Source organism: Muntiacus reevesi, chromosome 3, assembly GCF_963930625.1.
Source record: "Muntiacus reevesi chromosome 3, mMunRee1.1, whole genome shotgun sequence".
Lineage (NCBI taxonomy): Eukaryota > Metazoa > Chordata > Mammalia > Artiodactyla > Cervidae > Muntiacus > Muntiacus reevesi.
The window spans coordinates 87,310,681-87,334,160 of record NC_089251.1 but is presented as its reverse complement, the minus strand read 5'-3'; the positions used below and the strand labels follow the sequence as shown (position 1 = coordinate 87,334,160).

The following is a 23,480-nucleotide window of genomic DNA, read 5'->3' as shown; positions in this document are numbered from 1 at the left end:
ATATTACTTACGTAATAGATGGATCCACTTGTTTGTAAGCATGAGCAGCACAAGACCCACAGTACGTATACCCTGCATGGCTACAAAACAAAAAAATGTTTAACTTAATGATCAGATTCAAAAACAAAACATTCTGGGAGAAAAATGACTTCTGAAAGAAATATAGTAATTATGGTAAACATAACAGAATTATGTGTATAGATTAAAAAGCAATGTAGGGAATGATGCAACTTCTAGAATAGCACAGGGAACACATCATTGTTCTGTGTTCCAATTTTAAATGTTAAAAAGTATTTTGTAATTTTTTTTTTCTGATCTGAAGGAGAATTAGATTTGAAATTTTCTAGGCTTATTTGAAGTTGCTAATGTAACACTAAGGGGCTTCCCAGGTGGGGTCAGTGGTAAAGAATCCGACTGCTAATGCAGGAGATGAGAGAGACTCAGGTCCAATCCGTGGGTTGGGATCCCCTGGAGAAGGGCACTGCAACCCACTCCAGTATTCTTGCCTGGGGAATCCCATGGAGAGAGGAGCCTGGCAGGCTATAGTCCACAAGGTCACAAAAAGTTGGACACAACTGAAGCGACTTAACACGCAATGTAACACTAATAATAATACATGAGTTTTTAACATTCCTGTTCAATACCATCAACAGACTATTACATACACAAAAACGGTAAGATCAAAAGCAAGTCAAATCAGAGCAAAACAAATACCCTATAAGAAACAGCTCATGTCCCTCTGCATATGTAGAGGTAAGAGAACTGACCTGGCCTTTTATGTATTATGCCCTTTCATTTTCTCTCACTATTACGCATTCTATCCTTCTCACCCTCTGGTCTTAGCTTTACATTGGTTCTCTGATCACCCATACAATGACTTCGTTTCAGAACTTCAATTTTCTTTCTTGACTCAAGTTATGTGAGTCTAGAAATATTTTCTTTAATGCTTCTAGTGTGTGGCCAGTAAATGTTTAACAAATGGCCTTATAGGGAAAAAAAAATGTATACATATGTACAGAAGCTTATAAATTTTACTGAAATAAAAAGATATATATCACACAATTTAAAAGCAATAAAAAAATATGTAATATCCTTTACTGCAAATTCCGCACAGGCAATTGACTGTCCCAGAATGCTTTCCCTGATTTTAGCTGACCTCTTTAATCATTAGCCAAATAATGACTGCAAATGACAAGAGTGAAACAATGAAGACATATGTCTGAATTTCACTCATTCAACAACTTGAAAAATGTCTTTGTTTATTAGACAGTAGTTTTTCAAATACTGGAAAGCATATTTCCTTCCTCATTTGTGCTAGTCACAACTGTAAAGCTTATAGACATAACATAATTTAAAGTTTAACCTGCATTATTAACCTTTCCCCATTTCTTTTCTTGAGTATAGACATATAATCAACAAAAAATAAAGTCCTGATTTGTAGCAATCTGCCTATTAATGTGGAGTAAATCATTCCCATCATGGCCAATTTCAAGATGCACAGTAAACTGAAAAGACAAAACACAGACTGGGAGAAAATATTTGTAAAGCATAAATCTGATAATGGATTTATATCTAAATATATAAAGAAAAAGCAAATATCTGATAAAAGATTTGTATCTGATATACAAAGAAATTTCAAAACAACCTAATGCTTTAAAAAAGACACAGGTAACTATTTTACAAGACAAAAAGAATTCTGAAGACTGGCTGCACAATAATGTGAATGCACTTAAAACTACTATACAAACGGTTAAAAATCCTTACAATGGTAAATTTTATGTTACATATATTTTATTATGATTTTTTTTAATTTTTAAGTAGAAAAATATCTGAACAGATAATTTTAAAAAGAACACATGGGATGGCAAAAAAGCATACAAGAGAAGGCTCTACATCAGTTAGTCATTAAGGAGAGGCAAATTAAAACAATGAGCTACCACTATACACCCACTAGAATAAGCTAAAATAAAATGAGTGACCATACCAAGAGAGGCAAGGATGCAGAACTGAAACTCAGTCTGTACTTGTGGAAATGCAAAATGGTACAACTACTCTGGAAAAAATGGTTTGGCAATTTCTTTAAAAAAAAAAAAAAAAAAAAAACAGTTAAGCATACTTCTGCCATATAACTCCTGCCAGCTATTCCACTCCTAAAAAAAAAAAAAAAAAAAGCATTATGTGCACACAAAGATTTATACTCCAATATGCACCCCATTTTTATTTGCAATAGCCAAAAACAGAAACAGTCAACCAACCCTCAAAAGGTGAACTGATAAACAAATTTAAAAATATCCATACAACAAAGTAACTTTTCAGCAATAAAAAGAAACAAACTATTGACACACTCAAAATAATTATGCTTAAAAAAAGGAATGGCAAAATAAAAATAAATATGCTGAGTGAGAGAAGACAGACAAAAGCTTCATACTATGTGATTCCATTTAAGTAATTCTATAATTAAAAATGTTTAATTTTGAAAAAGAATATACACATATAGGTGTGTGTAAAACTGAGTCACTCTGCTGTAGAGCAGAGACTGACACAATACTGTAAATCAGCTATACTTAAACTAAAAAATAAAAAATAAATAATTCTAAAAAATGAAAACTATAGTGACGGAAAGGAAATCAATGGATGTAGGAGGGTAGGGAGAAGGGCAGAGAGGTAAAGAAGGCACAAGGAAACTTCTGAAGATGAGGAGTATGTTCACTGTCTTAATTGTGGTAATGATTTCACAGGTATATACATATTTCAAACTTATATATAAAACTATACACTTTATATGCAGCTGAATGTTAATCATACTCCAATAGAGCTGTTTTAAAAATGGTACTCATCTTAACTAAACACAGAAAAAGAGAGTCACATAAGTCAATCACAGTCATTCAAGATAGCAATGTGCTTGCTTAATTAGGACTAAAGTAACATGGGACACATGCTAAGCACGCTGTAATCACTGAAGGCTTTACCAATCAGATTAACGGTGGTCACTCCATTCTCACATCTCTGTCAAGGCAGCCTATCAAGCTGCCTCCACATACCAATATTCTCACAACCCAGTTCTAATCTTAGCCAGAAGGTAATATAAATTGTCCTGTGGCTCAGCAAACTCAGTTTTGCTGTCATCCTGTACTAATCTTGATACTCTAGACTAACCAGGGGCTCTATCTGATCTAATTATAACCCCCATCTTTCAATGCCCAAGACACCAATACCAACTGCTTCAGATTCTTAACACCTGTTCCTCATCTTAATATTACTGACTCCTTCCAATCAATTCAGAAATACACTGTCTTGCCCTGCCATGTGGACCTTAAAATTCATCTGATCCATCCAGACCTGTCCTGGTCTGTCTCAAACGTGAATGACATCCAGATTTTCAACACTGCTTTGCTCTTAGTTGTCACTCACTTAAGAATTGAGAGGTGGAGGAATCTTATTTCTTAAACTGATCTTTTCTTCTTAGATCTGCTTTTCAGACCTTAAGTTACTACCTACTCTTCGTGAATTCAAAGGCCCTGGACCCCAATCTATGCTCCAATCTCTAAATCAACCTGTCTTTCTGAGTCTCTCCCAGTTTTACCAATGCTGTTACTACTCAAGCTTAGTTCTTTTTTTAAAATATATGTATTTTAACTTTTTATCACAACTCAGCGATTAAACAACATAGCCGATTAACAATGTTGTGATGTTTCAGATGCATAGGAAAATGACTCAGCCATACATATACATGTATCCATTCTTCCCCAAACTCCCCTCCTATCCAAGCTGCCACATAACACTGAGCAGAGTAGCATGTGCTATACAGTAGGTCTATTTTAAATACAGTAGTGTGTACATATTAATCCCAAACTCCCTAACTATCCCTTCTCCCAACTGAACATCTTTTCATGTACCTCTTGGCCACCTGTATGTCTTCTTTGGAGAAATGTCTATTTAGGTCTTCTGCCCTTTTTGTGATTAGGCTGTGTGTTTTGATGACATTGAGGTGCATAAACTACTTGTAGATTTTGGAGACTAATCCCTTGTCAGTCAAATCATTTGCAAATATTTTCTCCCATTCTGTGGGCTGTCTTTTCATATTGTTTATGGTCTCCTTTGCAGTGCAAAAGCTTTTGAATTTAAATAGGTCCCATTTGTTTATTTATTTCTTTTATTTCCATTACTCTGGGAGATTGATTGAAAGATTGCTGCAATGTATGTCAGAGAGTATTCTGCCTATGTTTTCCTCTAGGCGTTTTATAGTGTCTGGTCTCACATTTAGGCTTTTAATCCATTTTGAGCTTATTTTTATGTACAGAGTTAAAGAATGGTTTCACTTTTTTACATGAAGGTGTCCAGTTTTCCCAGCACCATTTATTAAAAAGGCTGTCTTTCCTCCATTGTATAATCTTGCCTCCTTTGTCATACGTTAATTTGCTTTAAGTGTGTGGGTTCTTAAATGCCAGACTTCTTAGAAACACTAGATTCTTGAAGAACAGGTAGGACAGAAATAGTAAGAGAAGAAGTGTAAGGGCATGCAGGAAGGGAATAAAGGCTGAAGGAAAAACATGAGCAAATATCCGAATGCATGATGTAAATGAGAAAACATGAAATTGGCCTGAATGCAATAAGAGAGTAGTACTAAGACAGAATGAGACTCTGACTCACTATCAAGTCTGGACTTGATAAAACAAGTTTCTGAAAAACTGATGTATGCTCTTGAGCAGGGAAGTGACCATGTGAAACTGTTATCGTATACTGAAAAACACAAGCACAAAGGACATTAGGGACAGAAGTGTTACATGAAGCTCTCTTGGAAACTGTGATTTGAGGTAGTAATGTCATGGTCTAGAATGGTGTCAGTGTCAGTGGGAAATGAGAAATCAATGCACTAGAGTCTAAAAAGAAAACTGACATATCTTAGTGACCAAGTAGGAGGAGGAAAAAGAGGACCGTTATGATTAACGGTGATAACTAACATCTACTAAGTGCTTACCACATGTCAGGCAATCTTCTTTGTCAAAGCATTTCTTTTAATCCTAACAACTCTCTGAGATAGAGGAGTTACCAGTCTTCTCTTTTTATAGGTGAAGAAACTAAAGCAGAAAGGTTAAGAAACTTAAGGTCATACAGATAGTAAATGGTACTCCAGAATTCAAAGCCAGGCAGTAGAGCTCCAGAACCCATTCTTAACCACCAAAAGAGACCTTTACATATTTGAAGGAAAAGGGGGAAGAGTCCGTGGAGTTGGAAAAGTAAATGTCCTAATAACTGAAGAATATTTCCAGAATCATATATTCTTTAAGACTACAGGGAAAGATGATAGCTTTGATAACATGATTAACTAAGGTAAACTTGTTTCATAATAAGAACTCAGAATTCACGGTTTTAGTCCTTTCTGAAGCTGAAGGCTTGAAATTATGCTTGAACTGAAAGACAAAATAGTGGCAAAGAGAGAGGAGTCTTAACCTGGATAAAGAATACATTGCAGTGTTTTTTTTTTTTTTAAAATCATTGAGTATACCATCGCTCTTATCCCCCATAGTGAGGAACTCTACTTATATGAAAGGACTAAGATCACAGTCAAAGAAGAGAATATCTATTACTTTCCTTTATCCTGGCGCAGATATACGGTAAAGAATAAAGTCATAGTAATTATCATCAATTCTCATCAGTGATTCTCTGTCCCTATACCCTTCTCTTGCTAACAGAATCTAATTCTACATGTATGTAGAAAGAGGTTCCATTAAGAGATCACACACAATAAAGAAGGCTTTGCTAAGGGAATGACATTTCTTTTGTGCATGAAAGCCAGAAAAGTAATGAAAATTTGCACTCTACAGATATTTGACTATGCATCATAAAAGTGTGTCCAAGTCAGTCTTTTTAAAGTTTTTTAAATCCTTAATACAAAGACATCCTGCTAGCAGTTACAGGTCACTCTGATTCTTAATGTAACTTCTCATGAAAACAAATACAGAATTATACTCTAATATCTATGATCTGCCATTAGGCTAAAGCTATGCCTCTAAAAACTGATTCTTCTTTTAATGCAGAGTACTTTTGCTTCTCCCTTTACGCCTACAGAGCAGACCCTTTATATCAGCGAGTCCAGTTCCTAACCTACCAGAATTTGTGCCCCTTACAGAGCTGCTATTAAATGAGGATGCAACATCACTGTCCATGATCATTCACTGGTTAAGTGACAGTTTTCCATACAGCGACCTGCAGTGTGATATAATTTAAATTCCTACATCAGGAAAATTACCAATCACTACATGGACTTTCACTTGTATCAACCATGAATGCCAAGAGTCTACAAATATTCTATGAGAGGACAGAATATTCAAATCTACAAATATTCAAAGAGGATATAGGGAATCAAAAAGGAACACTTATTTGACTTCAACAAAGTCAGAATCTAGTAGTCCTAGTTCTACTGAACAGCAGCAAAAAATGCAAAATAAAGACCGCACTAGATGAAATGAGAAGACTGGACCAGATAAAATGAGACCTCCTTTTTAAGAGATTTAAGAAAAGTTTGCAACCTTAAGTTATGATCTACAAACCTAGAATCTAAAGTTAAAAACCCCTGTGAACATACACACTACTATATATAAAAGAGACAGCTAATAACAACCTGTTGCAGAGCACAGGGAACTCTACACAATACTCTATAATGACCTTCATGGGAAAAGAATCTTTAAAAAAAAAAGAGTGAATATATATATATAAAACTGATTCACTTTACTGTACACCCGAAACTAACACAACATTATAAATTAACTACACGCCAACAAAAATTTGAAAAAACAAAACAAAAAAAACCAACACCTGTGAGCATACAGGATCAAGCTGAGGGACAACTAGCCCCAAATAGTTCACAGAAGCAGCAACCTCCATACTGCCCTCTCAATTTTATTCTGCTGCACCTAACTTTGTATTCTTTTCTTTCATAGGCATGGCTCAATGGCCCTAAAGATTCCTGCTTCAATAAAAAATATCAGTAGATTGTTATACCCAAAAAATATCCAGGTAAAACAGCCACTATTCAGGATATTTTATTTTTATAATTGGAACCTCACAAATATTAAGTAAACAGTGTTATGAGCTAAAAAGTCAAGTAAGAATAAACTAACCACAATGTTGCATATTGAGTTTCTTTTACTGCTAGCGTATATATGATTTGAGATACTGCCTGAATAATCTGCCACTTAATATTACCAAGGACTGCATATCTCTAGGAAATTAAATTACCTAGATAATTTATTAAGATTCACTGTCTCATGATACACACTGGTAGAGAGCTATAGGTATGCTTCACTATATACAACCTGGTCTTCTATATAAATGTTTCTTGGCTTTCAAATTTTTCAAACTGGTTTTTACACTAAAGGTAATACATGTCCACAGTAAAAAAAAAAAAAAAAAGAAAAAGTCAAACAATGAAAAAAGGTACAGAATGAAAAGTAAAAGTATCCTTTATTCCATACTATTCCTACTAGATTAGCCACTAAGAAATCAAACTCTAACAGACTTTTCTGGTGGTCTAGTGGGTAAGACTCTATGCTGTCAATGTAGAATATGCCATGTTGTGTAGCCAAAAAATTAAAAAAAAAAAAATCAAACTCTATTGTAAATGTCTGGTGGGGTCATTGTCTGTGCATGCGTGCTAAGTCACTTCAGTAGTGCCAGACTCTTTGCAACCCTATGGACTGTAGTCCACCAGGCTCCTCTGTCCATGGGATTTCCCAGGAGAGAATACTGGAGTGGGTTGCCATGCCCTCCTCCAGGGGACCTTTCCGACTCAGGGATTGAACCCGAGTCTCTTATGTCTCCTGTACTGGAGGCTGGTTCTATGCTTTACAGCAAAATACAGTTTCACCATATAAATTAAGCCCCTTCCACAATCATCGGCTTATATTTTTATATTCAGTATGAGGTCTCCTAAGTGATGCATACCTGTACAGCTCCATTTTAAGGGTTGCTGAGTTATTCAAGAATACTGCAAGATAAACAATTCTGGCATCAAAGTATCTGGCAGTCATGGCAGAAAGGCTTTTGGAACTCCCAGTTCATGAGATCATTTCAATATATAGCCCTGAGCCACATATTGTCTCCTGTGCCTTAAGTAACCTGTAGTTCTGTTTCAATCAAAGGATAAGGATATTTTTTAGTCAAACTCTTTTGAATCCCTCTTCCAAATGTGCCTGCTTATATGTCATACAGATTAGAATTCTTTAAGACTGATCAACAGTTAGTTTACATGTCAATATTTATTCTTCTAATAATGTCAATAATAAATGACATTATTCTATTTAATCTACATCAATATAAAAAGGATCAAACGTTTAAGCATTTTTGGAAGTGTGCTACTTAGGTTCTGGGTTTGTTTTTTTAAGGTTCCCCTTGTATGATTTATTCTTATGAAGGCACAGTCTAAGAAAAGGTGGTACCAGAGAGCTAGAATTTCTAAAATTTTAAAAATATGTTTTTGATTTTAAATAAATACAGAAATCTTAAAATTTTAAGTTGTCTAGCTACTATATAAGTATGTTCTTACAAAGACCTTTTTGTGTCTGTGTCATGTCCGACTCTGACCCCATAGACTTTAGCCATAGCCACGCTCTTCTGTCCATGAGATTTTTTTCAGCAAGAATACTGAAGCAGGTTGCCATTTACTCCTCCAGGGGATCTTCCCAATCCAGGGATCAAACCCAAGTCTCCTGTGTCTCCTGCATTGGCAGGCAGATTCTTTGCAACCGAGCCACCTGAAAAGCCCTTTGTGCCTATTTAACAATAAAATATTTGTTATTGCTTTTCTACCTTAAAAAAAAAAAAAAAAAAGGTAACTCTGGAAAGGTTACCTCTGGAAACCATATAATAAGATGAACTTAACTATATTTAAAGTTTTCATATACTAACAAAGTAGAAATTATTTATATATAAGCATTAACTACAAAGTCACCATATGGCAGAAACATGCACACCAAAGCCAAAACTATTTTCAACATTCATTTTGAAACCTCAGGTAACTTAGAAATCTTTTACAAATCAAAGTATTTCTAACTCAGGCCCAAATATCTCATTTTCCAGGCCACTTCCAAAGATTTCAACTTAAAACTAACTACAAGAAGGAAATAAGCATAGCTAGTTTTTCATGAATAACTAACCTCATTTTAATTTTATGTTGACTCAGTTCAGTTCCCACATTTAGAACAGGTTTTATCTAGGAAGTTAGTATACCATAATAGTCAAATATCAGCATAGAAATGGGAATGACAATAGGACATATATTATGAGATACTATATAAAAAGATGATTACTAATCCATCATTTCTCACCCAACCAAGGATCTCATTTATACAAACTTCCCAACTTATCCTTGCATCAATTTTTCTCTACTGGACTGTGTCATCAACATTATAAACACTTTAATAATTCTCACTTTAAATTGACACCATATTCCCATTGCCCTATTTCCTTGATTTATAGCAAAATTTCTCCCAAAAAAACTGTCTATATTCACTGTCTTCATTTCCCTCCTTGATTCTTTCTTGAACCCACTCCAACTGTTCTTTCATCCCTAACACTCCATAGAAATTGTTCTTACTAAAATAACCAGCAATCTCCACAGTATCCAATTATCAATTATCAGTCTGCATCTTATTTGACCTACTGGCAGAATTTGACACACCTGATCATCTTCTCCTCCCTGACACATTTTCATCCTTTTACCTCCCAGAAACATCACTCACTCTTGGTTTTCCTCCTTCTTCCCTGGTCCTCCTTCAGAATCTCCTCTGCAAATATTCACCTTCATCCTGACCTCTAAATAAAGCTGGCTTGCCTACGGGCTTAGTCTTTGAGCTTCTCCTATTTTACTCCCTAGGCAACTAAAGTCCAATTAGACTTTAAGTGTAATAAGTACACAGTTAAGTGTGATATACCAACACAGCCTAGCCCTTCTTCCCTGTACTCCAGATTCACATATTTAGCTGCCCATTTGGAATCCCCACCTGGATACCTAGTAGGCATCTCAACATTAACACAGGGAGAATAAAATGATAGATTCTATACAAACACTTAATATTCCACTCCCCACCTCCATCCTTGTTTTTTCCTTTAATTAATACAAACACAATTCCATCCTTTCAATTTCACAAGCCAAAACTTAAGTCATCCATGACTTTTTCTTCTATTTTATTGGCCCTACCTTCAAAAATACCCAAAATATACTGCTTCTCATCACCTTCACCACTAGCTCCCAGCCAAAGCCATTATGTCATCTCTTTTTGGTACTAGAGTAATAAGCCTCCTAAACAGATTCCTTTCCTCCACAAAACAAAAAGTCCAGACCACAGCAAGAGTAATACTCTGCAAACCTAAGTCAGAGGGTATTACTTTTCTGCTCAAAGCTTCTCCTTACTTGCCATATAACTTGGAATGAAAACCAAAGCTTTTATGATCTCCCACGAAGCCTCCTCACAATCAAACCCCCACTGCCGATCTCAGTCACTACTCTTCCCCACACATATGCCTCTCCAGCTACACTGGCCTTGCTTTTCCTCAAACACACTAAGCATATTCTGTCCCAGAGCCTCTGTCCTTGCTGCTTCTCAACCTAAACTCTTTCCTGGGTATCTGCATAACTCCTCTCTCACATCATTTAGGCTCAACTGCTACTTAACAGGGAGAGTTTTTCTTATTATTCTATATAAACTAGCAACTCCCAACCCATGCAGTCACTCTCAATCCTCTTATCTGCTTTACTTTTCTTAGCGCCCAACAGCACTTGACACAGAATTATTATTTACTGTCTGCATTCCCCAAATATTAAAAGGCAAGCACTATGAGTAGTGATTTCAATTTATTCAAAGAGCAGCACAAAGAAGAGCATCTAGCATTTAGCCTGATAAACATCTGCTGAACGACAAAATGAGTAATAGCAAGTCACTATGCTAAAAGTTTTATAAAGATGAGCTCATTTAATCGTTAGAAAAACTATATGAAGGTAATATCATGATTCTGACTTTACCAATAAGACAAAGGCACAAGAGATTAAATAACTTGTATGTCACACAGTTGGTAAGTAGTGAGTCAACTTCCGAATCTTTTAAATGAGATCAAGTTAGATCTCATTTAACTAAATGTTTGGCACATAAAATACGTAACATTTATGTAATACTTATTATGTGCCTAACATTAATGTAAGTTCTGTATGTGTATTTACTTGTTAATTCTCATAGTGTTTAATAAGTGGTTACTATTATTATTTTCACTATTTATTATTTATCAAGTTACCAATCTGAACTTGAGAAGCCACATAAAAGATGCTGCTGTGAGAGAAATAGCAGAAACTCCAACATTTACCAAATCAAAATTAACTGAATTCATACCATACAAACAGTTTCCTGTGTTTGTTAGCTTGTAATTCTCAAAAAGTCCTCTAACACAGACAATAGATTGCCTCCTAATAGGCAATAGACTGCCTTCATTTTAAAAAAATCTACCCATCCTCCAAAATCCTTCTATTACATATTGCACCACATTATGTTTAATACACTTTTATTTGTAAGTTTAAAATTATGTGATTAAAGTAGATCTTCTTAATGTTTAAAATAGAACCTACTCATTTGTACCAAATACTACTGCAATCATCAAGCTTACCTAATGTTTAAACTGTTTCAACTACTGTTTAACTGTTTTAAAAGTCAGTTTTATTACCAAAAATAAAATTTGAAACTTCTGCATCTGAGAAAATAGTCAATTCCTTTATCCTTGAGTTAAAGTGAAAGCCACAGCAATCATGAAATTTAGTGACTATAACGTCTTCGTTTCAACACAGCATTTGATTTTTAATTTTTAATTCAATCCATAGATATTCATCCTTTATTAATAATCAACACATGAAAGATTCTGGGTAAAGACCCTTAAAACTTACGGTGCAATAATGGCTCTAGCAGGTCTTTTTGTAGACTGTACTTGTGAAAGCCAACCTTCTAGCTGGGCATTCAGCTGCGGTCCTATAAAAAGAGAAAGAGGGAAACTGCAGTGAGCAAAGCAATACAGTACCAATAACCATGCATGACACAAAGTCCTCACTGAACTTATTTGGGACTAAAACAGCTTAATGGGCAGTGGATCATCATTTTAGATGTTAATGTCTGAAACTTAACCAATTAAAAAGTTTCCAGGAGCAAGCCATATGATAAAGACAAGTACTGATTAAACAAAATTTGCTTTAATCCATCAACTTATTTATTTACAACCATCTTCGTTAGAGAACAACACCTCCTTCTCAATCCAAGGTACTGATCAAACAAAAGAAAACAACAAACAGAAAACAACAGTATATGAAAAGAAAATAACTGAATATTTCTGGAGCACCAAAACCTCCCTTAATCACTAAAATCACATCCATAGTGTGATCATTACAATACTCATGACTGTTTCTGCCATCCACACCAGCCCCTATTTCCATATCATATCAATAACCAGGAACTATACCACCTCAAAAATCTCAGGTTCAGGCATCCCACTCTCTTTACTTCCTATCACTCCAGTTTACTCTAAAAGTCTGTTGGAGTCATTTTGCCAACAGCTCTTCATCCTCTCTTCTCCACTTCTTATACCTATCCTGAGATTTGATGATCCATCACTATAATCATTTCCTTGCCTGTGGCCTCCTCCTTTGTTCCCCTCTTCCTCCACCATAGTCAAATCATAATTAAAACCAGCATTCCACCTAACATGGCACCTCCACCTGAATAGCTGAATAAGACTGCAAAGAAATACAACCATAAGAACTTTGAAATTATATTCATAAATTTCAGTAGACCCTTAGGAGACAAAGCTCAGAAATTATACCACAATAACCTAGTGAATTTGCTCCTCCATCTTTAAGATAAAGAATTACTTCATATAGCTTCTCCTTTTATCTTAAACTGTCATCTCCTCCCCATTCCCAGCAGATGATCAACATTTTCACTTTGTTAAGGAAAAACAAGCAGCAGCAGAATACCCAACCATCCCGGTTTGCTCAGGACTTCGCCAGTTTTAGCACTGGAAGTCTGGTGTCCTGGGAACTCTCTAAGTCCCAGGCAAACCTGAATGTTAGTCACCCTAAACTCAGAAGAGAACTACTTCCTCTTCCTCTTTTCCTGCTCCTAACAAAAGAAAAACAAACTACTTCTGCACTGGGTCCCAATTTGTCTTCCTTATTCAAAGACTCTGCTCTCCCAACTATCCTTTTCTCCCGCCCTAACTTGTCCCCTTGTCTATGAGAACATTATAAACTGCATGCAAATTTAAACTTTTTTAATTAAGAAAAAAGAAAACGCTAAACAAGCCTCTAACCAGCAACTCAGGACCATCTTTCTCAAGGACTCAGTAGCCATCTCTCTGAAATGTGATCATCAAGGAGGATGGGAGTCTAACTTCAGAGGGTCACCTAACCCCAAGTTGCTAAATTACTTTCTATCATAAAAATACATAAGTTTATTTTCCCTTTGGATAAAGCAATTAGCTAATACATTATGGTCACCCTGATTACCAAGCGAATTTAGAATGAACTATGTGTGACAAATAGTTGCTGTCAAGTCCTCTTTCTTGAGCACTACTTATTATTTATCCTAAAAATATGCATGTAATGGATTTTATCTGCTTAACTATATAAAAGGATAAGTGTTCTTTAGGTCTTTGCAATCTCTTAGCAGACAGCTGGTGATGTACATCGTATTCAAGCTTACTACTTGTCAAAAATAAAATTGTTTCCTTTCTCAGAATTTTTATACTTATTGAAAAAGTTCTTAAATTTAAATATGAATTTTCATAGCACTCGTGTTTATGTAAAAACAAAAGCAAATGAATTCAAAATATTCTTAAAATTTTTTTCACATTCACAATCTGATTTCTAAATTTCTTTTTAACTCAGTCATCAATGATCCTGTTTTTCCATAACATCATCCTCTGTACCATTTAAGGAAGCAGTGATGTGATATTTCTTTTTAAAATGCTCCTCTACTGCCTCAGAATTCTTCTTCAATCAACTGAAACACATTGTTCAAGTTGTGATGCTACACCTTTCCTGATGTTACCAAACCAAAAGGTATCACCAGAAAGTGCAACTAACAGGTTTCGGAAGACAACACAGGCATGTTCATCTCTTCCTTAAAAGATATGTTACCTGAAACACCAATGGGTTGCATTATCTAGTCATACCAACAGGATTAATTATTGAGTTTGGGTATACGTAGGCAGTGATAACCATTTCACAACTGACAATGATTTAAAGATGCCACTGACTGCAAAACATATTTCACTTTCAGAAATATTAAAATCTGGGGAAATCTACATCTTTAAATCAGTGAAATATAGTAGCACTATGAAAACCACACTCTCCACAATGTTCTGGTATTTTTATTTCAATGAAGAACAGTGAAAAAAATCATCTAAGACTAGCATCTGGGAATGCTTCTCACTGTAACCAAAACTGTTTCTCAAAAGGCTTACTGAATATAATCATCTCATTTAATTTAAAAAGTAACATTTCAGCAGTTCTCCCCAAATCCTTTCCCTCCTTACTGTTGTCTTACCATGATCATATACTTAGAATTTATTGCTATACTTTTTACAAAACTAAGTATCTTATTTTTAGATACATCTCAAGGGGTGCTATTTGTTTTTATGTATCTATGACAAGACTCCTCACACAGAAAATAACATGCCCTTGGGAACACAAGAACTGTCTCAGGGAATCTGACCCCAAGCCCATCCAGAGCAGTACTATAGCAAACCATAAACACAGAAACAGTCCTCTCCTTTATACAAACCTCAAAGGGTCAGACCAAATTCAAATATCTTGGATTCTTTATTACCCACTAAAATTACAAACATAAGAATTTGTTTATAATTTTTGCTAAATTCTGTAGTTCAGAATACAATTCATCAGGGCAAATAACTATCCAGTGAACAATCTTCAGTGCATACCATCCAACTCACATCTAGCCAATCACATTCCTGCCCACTCATACAGTCTTTCAAAAATTTTCATATAGTTAATACCAATTCTGTGGGATTTCATACCTAAAAGGGATTCAAAATTTGAAGGATCACAGTGTACTCCTCTCTTGAGGTGATTTACAAAACCATAATCTGAATAATGGGTTCAGCACTGATTCCTTTAAGAGTCTCTTAACTTGGAATCACTATTCTGAATCTATTTATAAACAAATTTCCTATCCCTATCAAATGTTGCCACTGAATTCCTTGAGAGTGCCTGGTTACAGTATCTCACCTCAACTCTTGTTAAACATCAACATCTTGATTTATGTCTGCTATTTCTTCATTATAAAAAAAAAAATATGGGGAACACATAAAGACAAGGGTAAAACAATAATCCTATAATTATAAAAAACACCAAAATTAATATTTTCCAACTTTCTTGCTAGTCTTTAAAATGATAGAAAATTCTGTAAACTGCTTCTGTTTAAATAACAGTACATAAGTATTTTCCTATATTACAGACACTTGAACATTTTATAGTTAAATAAGTAAATGGATCACTGGTTTCCTTAAATATTACTCTAATATGTTTAGATTTTTTCCCAAGTTTTTGTGCAGTTATAAAAAATTCTGTAACACATATCTCTATTTTCATATTTTAAATTATCTCCTTTGAAGAGTCTCAGAATGGAATTACTATGTAAATCAATGTGAATCTTTTTAAGATTTCAAAACATGTATTAAAAATGTTATCCAAAATTGCATCCCTTCATAATTATGCACCATGCATGAACAACACCTGTTTTACCATACCCTCACCTCATTTCTCTCATCTGATAAAAATTAAAACTTAATGCCTGACCTCAATTTTATTTGGCATTTCAAATAAATCATTCTATTTCTTCAAAGCAATTAAAATGACTAAAATGTATATATACTGACTCTTAAGATGTGTATTTTCTACTTAGACCACGGAATAGCAACATGATTGTTAATAACGGATAACTTGTGACTGGCAGGAATACTTAAGGTTTAGCAAACAATTACTATCTACTGGCCTTTACAGTCATTGCTGCTGTTCAGTCAACCAGTTGAGTCCGACTCTTTGCAACCCCATGGACTGCAGCATGCCAGGCCTCCCTGTCCCTCACCATCTCCCAAAGTTTGCCCAAGTTCATGTTCATTGCATCGGTGATGCCGTCCAGCCATCTCAACCTCTGACGCCCTCTTCTCCTTCTGCCCTTGATCTTTCCCAGCATCAGGGAATTTTCCAATTATTTGTCTGTGCACATCAGATGACCAAAATACTGCAGCTTCAGCTTCAGCATCAGTCGTTCCAGTAAATATTCAGGGTTGATTCTCCCTTAAGATTGACTGGTTTGATCTCCTTGCTGTCCAAGGGACTTTCAGGAATCTTCTCCAGCACCACAGGCATCAATTCTTCTGTGCTCCGCCTTCTTTACGGTCCAGCTCTCACAACCGTACGGGACTACTGGGAAGACCATACCCTTGACTATATGGACCTTGGTCAGCAAAGTAATGTCTCTGCTTTTCAAAACACTGTCTAGGTTTGCATTGTAACTTGCTTACAGCTATCCTTGGATTTGGGTCAAAATGATCTTCCCACTAGAAATAACAGCCAGTGGAGAAGTTTGTTAGTTGTATAGTGTCCAGTGAAGAATATTACTGTCTTAATTTTGCAATATACTGTGTTTGCTGGTGCTATTTTTATACAGTGAAGCAACAGCCTTGCAGGAGAATAAACAATTTAATAATAAAATATTCAACTTCTTAAAAAAAAAAAAAAATACTGTCTAGGTTTGTCATTGCTTTCCTGCCAAGAAGTAATCATCTTCTGTTTTCAAGGCTGCAGTCACCATCCAGAGAGATTTTAGAGTCCAAGAAGAGGAAATCTGTCACTACTTCCACCTTTTCCCCTTCCATTTGCCATCCAGTAACAGGGCTGGATGACATGATCTTAGTTTTTTTAATACTTAGTCTTAAGTCAGCTCTTTCACTCTCCTCCTTCACCCTCATCAAGAGGCTCTTCAGCTCTTCTGCTTTCAGCAGTTAAGAGTGGTATCATCCGCATATCTTAGATTGTTGATGTTTCTCCTGCCTATCTTGATTCTGGCTTGTAATTCATTCAGCCCAGCATTTCTAATGATGTGCTCAGCATATAGGTTAAACAAACAGGGTGACAGCAGACAGCCCTGTCATACTCCTTTCTTGATCTTGAACCAATCAGTTGTTCCACACAGGGTGCTAACTGTTGTTTCTTGACCCGCATACAGGCTTCTCAGAGCAGACAGCCCTGTCATACTCCTTTCTTGATCTTGAACCAATCAGTTGTTCCACACAGGGTGCTAACTGTTGTTTCTTGACCCGCATACAGGCTTCTCAGAAGACAGGTAAGATGGTCTGGTATTCCCATCTCTCTAAGAGCTTTCCACAGTTTGTCATGATCCACACAGTCAAAGGCTTTAGCGCAGTTGATGAAACAGAGATAGATGTTTTTCTGAAATTCCCTTGCTTTCTCTTTAACCCAGTGAATGTTGGCAATTTGATCTCTAGTTGTTCTTCCTTCTTTAAACCCATTTGGACATCTGGAAGCTCTTGGTTCACGTAATGATGAATAGCCTAGCATGCAAGATTTACTAGCGTGGGAGATGAGTGCAACTGTCCAATAGTTAGCACATTCTTTGTAACTACCCTTCTTGGGAATTGGGATAAGGATTGACCTTTTCCAGTTCTGTGGCCACTCCTGAGTCTTCCAGACTTGCTGACATAATGAATGCAAAACCTCGATGGCATCATCTTTAGGGATTTGAGTAGTTCTGCTGGAATTTCATCACACCCACTAGCTCTATTAACAGCAGTGCTTTTTTTTTCTTTTTTTAGCAGTGCTTCTTAAGGCCCACCTGACTTCGCACTCCAGAATGTCTAGCTCTGAGTGACTAACCACACTATCATAGTAATCCAGTTCATTAAGATCTTTTTTACACAATTCTTCCATGTATTCATTCTATCTCTTCTTGATCTCTTCAGCATATACTAGGCCTCCACCATTTTTACCCTTTATTGTGTCCAAGTTATCCATTATACCAGTCACAAGTTATCCATTACTGAAGTTTAGCAAACAGCTACCATCTACTGGCCTTTACAGGAGACAGGTCAAATTCAAAACCAAGCCTATTATGTTGCTGCTGCTGCTGCTAAGTCACTCAGTCGTGTCCGACTCTTCGCGACCCCATGGACTGCAGCCCACCAGGCTCCTCCGTCCATGGGATTTTACAGGCAAGAGTACTGGAGTGGGGTGCCATTGCCTTCTCTGGCCTATTATGTTGTATTATGCTAAAGCTTTAAGTCACTCACAATCATAAATACTTTCATATTCTCCTACCATTAAATCTTTTTAAATAATGGGGTTTTTTTAACCTTTTAGTAAAAATAATTCCAGAATATCAATGTGTTTATTTTAAAAAAGAGATCACTATGTCACCACCATCTCTGGGGATGGTACCTACAGCTTCTAACAAGCTTTTAACAAACTCTCAGGTAACTGTGATACACACTAAAATGTGGGGGCCACCGCCACAAAGGCATTCGTGTGCACAAGAACATGCTATATGAATGAGTATATGAATGAACAGCTAACATAACAGACTCTGGTTATAAACTGTTTTCATTACATAAATAAATCACATAATCTATAAATTAGCAATATAAAAATGCATGAATTTTTGTCTCTAAACTACTTGAACCCATAAGTGATCCACTATTCCTTAAAATATGCATAAGTTTATTTTTAATAGTGTTTCTAACCTTGCACTTCAATCAATGCCTCACCAGCTTTTCCAGTCAAACAACCCTCATGACAAAGGAAAATAAACTCAAGATTCATAGAAACTGGATGATAAACAAACTCTTTTACATCTTCTTAGTCCAAAAATTTATGTGAATGTAATAAACCAAATGATAATACAATATACATAGTAATTTCAAACTCCCATGCTCATACCTGTGATTTAAATGGAGGCCCTAAGAAGATACACCACATTTACCCTCTAACACCAGGGTCAGTACTCTAATTAGGAAACATGAATCAGAATCATAAAAAGCAAGAAGCTAAAGTGGTACAAATGCTTAAAGTTGAGTCCACAATACTTCTTTGATGCATATCTAACCAGGACTTGTTATTTTCTCCCAACTGCAACTAACATTTTTTTTAAATGTTTCTTTGGGTTACAACCAACCAGTTGCTACTACCCAATCTGGATAATTTGATACCAAATGCAAACACACAATTTATGGGAAAATAAAACAAGTCTGTCTGAGTGGAAAGAATCAGAAATAGGATACGACTTTCCACATAAGGAAACAATTTTCAGGTAACTGCTCAAAATAAGTTTCTGATACCAATGGTCAAGATAACAAAACAGGAAGACAAGAAGTTCTCATCTCCTAACAGTCAGGGCTTGAGCCTAAGCCCCTCTGGTGGTGGTGGTTACTGCACACTCAGTCATGTCCGACTCTGCCACCCCATGGACTGCAGCACACCAGGCTTCCTGTCCTTCACCATCTCCCAGGGCTTGCTCAAACTCATGTCCATTGAGTCAGTGATGCCATCCAACCATCTTGTCTTCTGTCGTCCCCTTCTCCTCCTACCATCAATCTTTCCCAGCATCAGGGCCTTTCTAATGAGTTGGCTCTTTGCATCAGGTAGGTCAAAGTATCTGAGCTTTAGCTTCAGCATCAGTCCTCCCAATGAATATTCAGAACTGATTTCCTTTAGGATTGACAGGTTTGATCTCCTTGCTGTCCAAGGGTTTCTCAAGAGTCTTCTCCAACACCACAGTTCAAAAGCATCTGTTCTTTGGTGCTCAGCCTCCTTTACAGTCCAAGCCCCTGTGGTAGGAGCACCAAGTCCAAGCTGCTGAACTTACAGAGTACTTCAACCCTAAGAAATCTGAATCCCTGTGAGCTCTTCCAAAGGTCCACATCTCAGCACCAAGACCCAGTTCTACCAACTGCTTCCAAACTCCAGTGCTAGACACCTCAGGCCAAGCAATCAATAAGACAGGAACACAGCCCCACCCACCAACCAAAATGAGATGACAGAGAAATATGTTACCAATGAAGGAGCAAGCTAAAAACCTATAAGAACAAATAAATGAAGAGGAACTAGGCAATCTACCTGAAAAAGAATTCAGAGTAATATTAACAAAGATGATCCATAAACTCAGAAATAGAATGGAGGCACAGATTGAGAAAATACAAGAAATGTTTACAAGGACCTAGAAGAATAAAGAACAAACAAATGGTGGTGAAAACACTAGCCAAAATGAAAAATACACTAGAAGGAATCAACGCAGAATAACTGAGGCAGGAGAACGAATAATTAAGCTGGAAGACAGGATGGTGGAAATAACTGCCAAAGAGCAGAGTAAAGAAAAAAACAATGAAAAGAAATGAGGACAGTCTCAGAGACCCCTGGGATAACATTAAATGCACCAATCTTTGAATTATACAGGTTCCAGAAGAAAAAGAGAGTCTGAGGAAATATTTGAAGAGATTATAGGTGGGAAAACTTTCTTAATATGGGAAAGGATATCAGGCCAGAAAGAACTGGCAAGATATATTTAAAGTGATGAAAGGGAAAAACTTACAATCAAGATTATTCTACCCAGCAAGGATAACATTCAGATTCAATGAAGAAACTAAAAACTTTACAGATACACAAAAGTTAAAATAATTTAGTGCCACCAAGCCAACTTTACAGCAAATGCTAAAGCAACTTCTCTGGGTGGGAAACACAAGAGAAGAAAAAAGACCTATAAAAACAAACCCAAAACAATTAAGAAAATGGTAATAAGAATATACATATAGGTAATTATCTTAAATGTGAATGGATTAAATACTTCAAACAAAAAACACAGACTGGTTGAATGGATACAAAAACAAGACCCATTATATGATGTCTACAAGACACCCACTTCAGATTTAGGGACATACACAGACTAAACGTGAGTAGGTGGAAAAAAGATATTCCATGCAAATGGAAGTCAAAAGAAAACTGGAGTAGCAACACTCAAATCAGACAAAACAAACTTTAAAGACCATTAGTAATACAAGAGGCAAGGAAGGACACTACATAATGATCAAGGGATCAATCTAAGGAGAAGGTGTAACAATTATAAACATTTATGCACCCAACATAGGAGCACTTCAATACATAAGGCAAATGCTAACAGTCAAAAAGAGGAAATCAACAGTAACACAGTAATAGTGGGGAACTTTAACACCCTCATTTATACCAAAGGACAGATCATCCAGACAGAAAATTAATCAGAAAATATAAGCTTTAAGTGACACATTAGACCAGATAAACATAATTAATATATATAGGACATTCCATTTGAAAGCTGCAGAATATACTTTCTTCTCAAGTGCACATGGAACATTCTTCAGGAGATCACATCTTCAGTCACAAAGCAAGCCTTGGTAAATTTGAGAAAACTGAAACAGTATTAAATACCTCTTCCAATCACAATTCTATGAGATTGGAAATTATAGGGGAAAAAAAAACTGTAAGAACACAAAAACGAGCAGGCTGAACAACATGCTACTAAATACCCAAGAGATCACGGAAGAAATCAAAGAGGAAATCAAAAAATACCTAGAGGGACTTCCTTGGTGGTTCAGTGGTTAAGAATCCATCTGCCAACACAAGGGATACAGGTTTAATCCCTAGTCCAGGAAGATCCCACATTCTTCGGAAAAATGAAACCCATACACCACAACTACTGAGCCCAAACACTACAACTAGTGAAGCCCGTGAGCTCCCGAGCCTGCACGCTGCAACTACTACGCGTGCGCAAGCACACATGCGGAGAGCCTGTGCCTCCTCAGTGAGGCCTTGCACCACAATGAAGAGTGGCCCTGCTCGCCAAAACTACGGAAAGACCATTTGCAGCAACAAAGATCCAGCACAGTCAAAAATAAAACAAAGAAATAAAACAAATTTTTAAATCTTCCAATAAACAAAAGTCCTGGACTAGATGGCTTCACAGGTAAATTCTATCAAACATTTAGAGAAAAACTAATAACACCATCCATCTCAAACTCTTCTAAAACAAATTGCAGAGGAAGGAACACTCCCAAACTCATTGGACAAGGCTACCATTACCCTAATACCAAAAGCAGAAAAAGATATCACAAAAAAAGAAAATCACAGACCAATATCACTGATGAACACAGAAAAATTCTCAACAAAATATAAACAAATAGAATTCCAGAACATATTAAAAAGGATCATATACCATGATCAAGAGGAATTTATCACAGGAACACAAGGATTCTTCAATATACACAAATCAATCAATATGACACTCCATATTAACATATTCTTGACCAGAGACACATTAATACATCTTTTGTTACCCAAATGTTATTGACTAGAGATGTTATCAATATATTTTTAGAGATTGATACAATTAACATCACCATGCCAAGCTATTAGAGCTTAAAACTGACCAAAAGTTCATTATACAACTTGTGATTGTTATTATTATTCACATTCTGTTCATTCCCTTAGGTTTTGGTTCCAACCTTTTCTACACTATAAACGCAAGTTTATTATTGTAAAATTTTCGAAACTGATGAATCACAAAATTCTGAGTGAAGAATATTTCTGTGAGTTTTATGCAGATACTTTCTCTGATGAACCTACCCCAATACAATAAGTACCATATACAGAATCCACAGCAAACATCATTCTCAGTGGTGAAAAACTAAAAGCATTTGCTCTAAGGTTAGGAATAAGACAAGGATGCCCACTCTCATCACTATTATTCAACATAGTTTGGAAGTCCTAGCCATGCCAATCAAGGGAAAAAAAGAAATAAAAGGAATCCAAAATGGAAAAGAGAAACTAAAACTGTCACCGTCTGCAGATGACATGATATTCACGCCAAGAAACTCTTAAAGATGCCACTAGAAAACTACTAGTGCTAATCAGTGAATTTGGTAAAGTTGCAGGATACAAAATTAATGCACAGAAATCTTTTCCATTCCTGTAGACTAGCAATGAAAGATCAGAAAGAGAAATTAAGGAAATAATCCCATTTATTTACCATTGCAACGAAGAGAATAAAATACCTAGGAATAAACATTCTTAAGGAGGCAAAACACCTGTCCTCAGAAAACTATCAGTGTAAGACACTGATGAAACAGATCAAAGATGACGCAGACAGACAGTGAGATACACCACGTTCTCGGATCTGTTTTCATATTCCAAATGAAAATGACATAGAAAAAAAGCTTATAAACACTAAACCAAACAAATCATTGTTAAACCTAAAACAATATCTACATCACTAATCCAGGTTAAAATAAATAAACCCAAATTATTGAGAACTGCTATTTGACCAATAAAATATGTATCAGAGGGTTGGGATACATATATGTGGACCAATCTGACAATACTTCCC

The 23,480-nt window shown here is 36.0% G+C and overlaps 1 protein-coding gene across 2 annotated transcripts in view; it reads right to left on the bottom strand.

Annotated features, from left to right (window-relative positions):
• The window catches only part of MEMO1 (mediator of cell motility 1), a 131,058-nt gene that overhangs the window by 63,620 nt on the left and 43,958 nt on the right, over positions 1 to 23,480 (bottom strand). Inside the window, exons 2-3 of one of the 2 annotated variants that reach the window (XM_065929479.1) lie at positions 11,927 to 12,008; positions 12 to 80 (exon numbers count right to left, since the gene is read on the bottom strand). In XM_065929479.1, coding sequence (XP_065785551.1) covers positions 12 to 80; positions 11,927 to 12,008 — 151 coding nt within the window. The remainder of the gene's footprint in view (positions 1 to 11; positions 81 to 11,926; positions 12,009 to 23,480) is intronic. The other variant, XM_065929478.1, reaches the window with a different exon arrangement.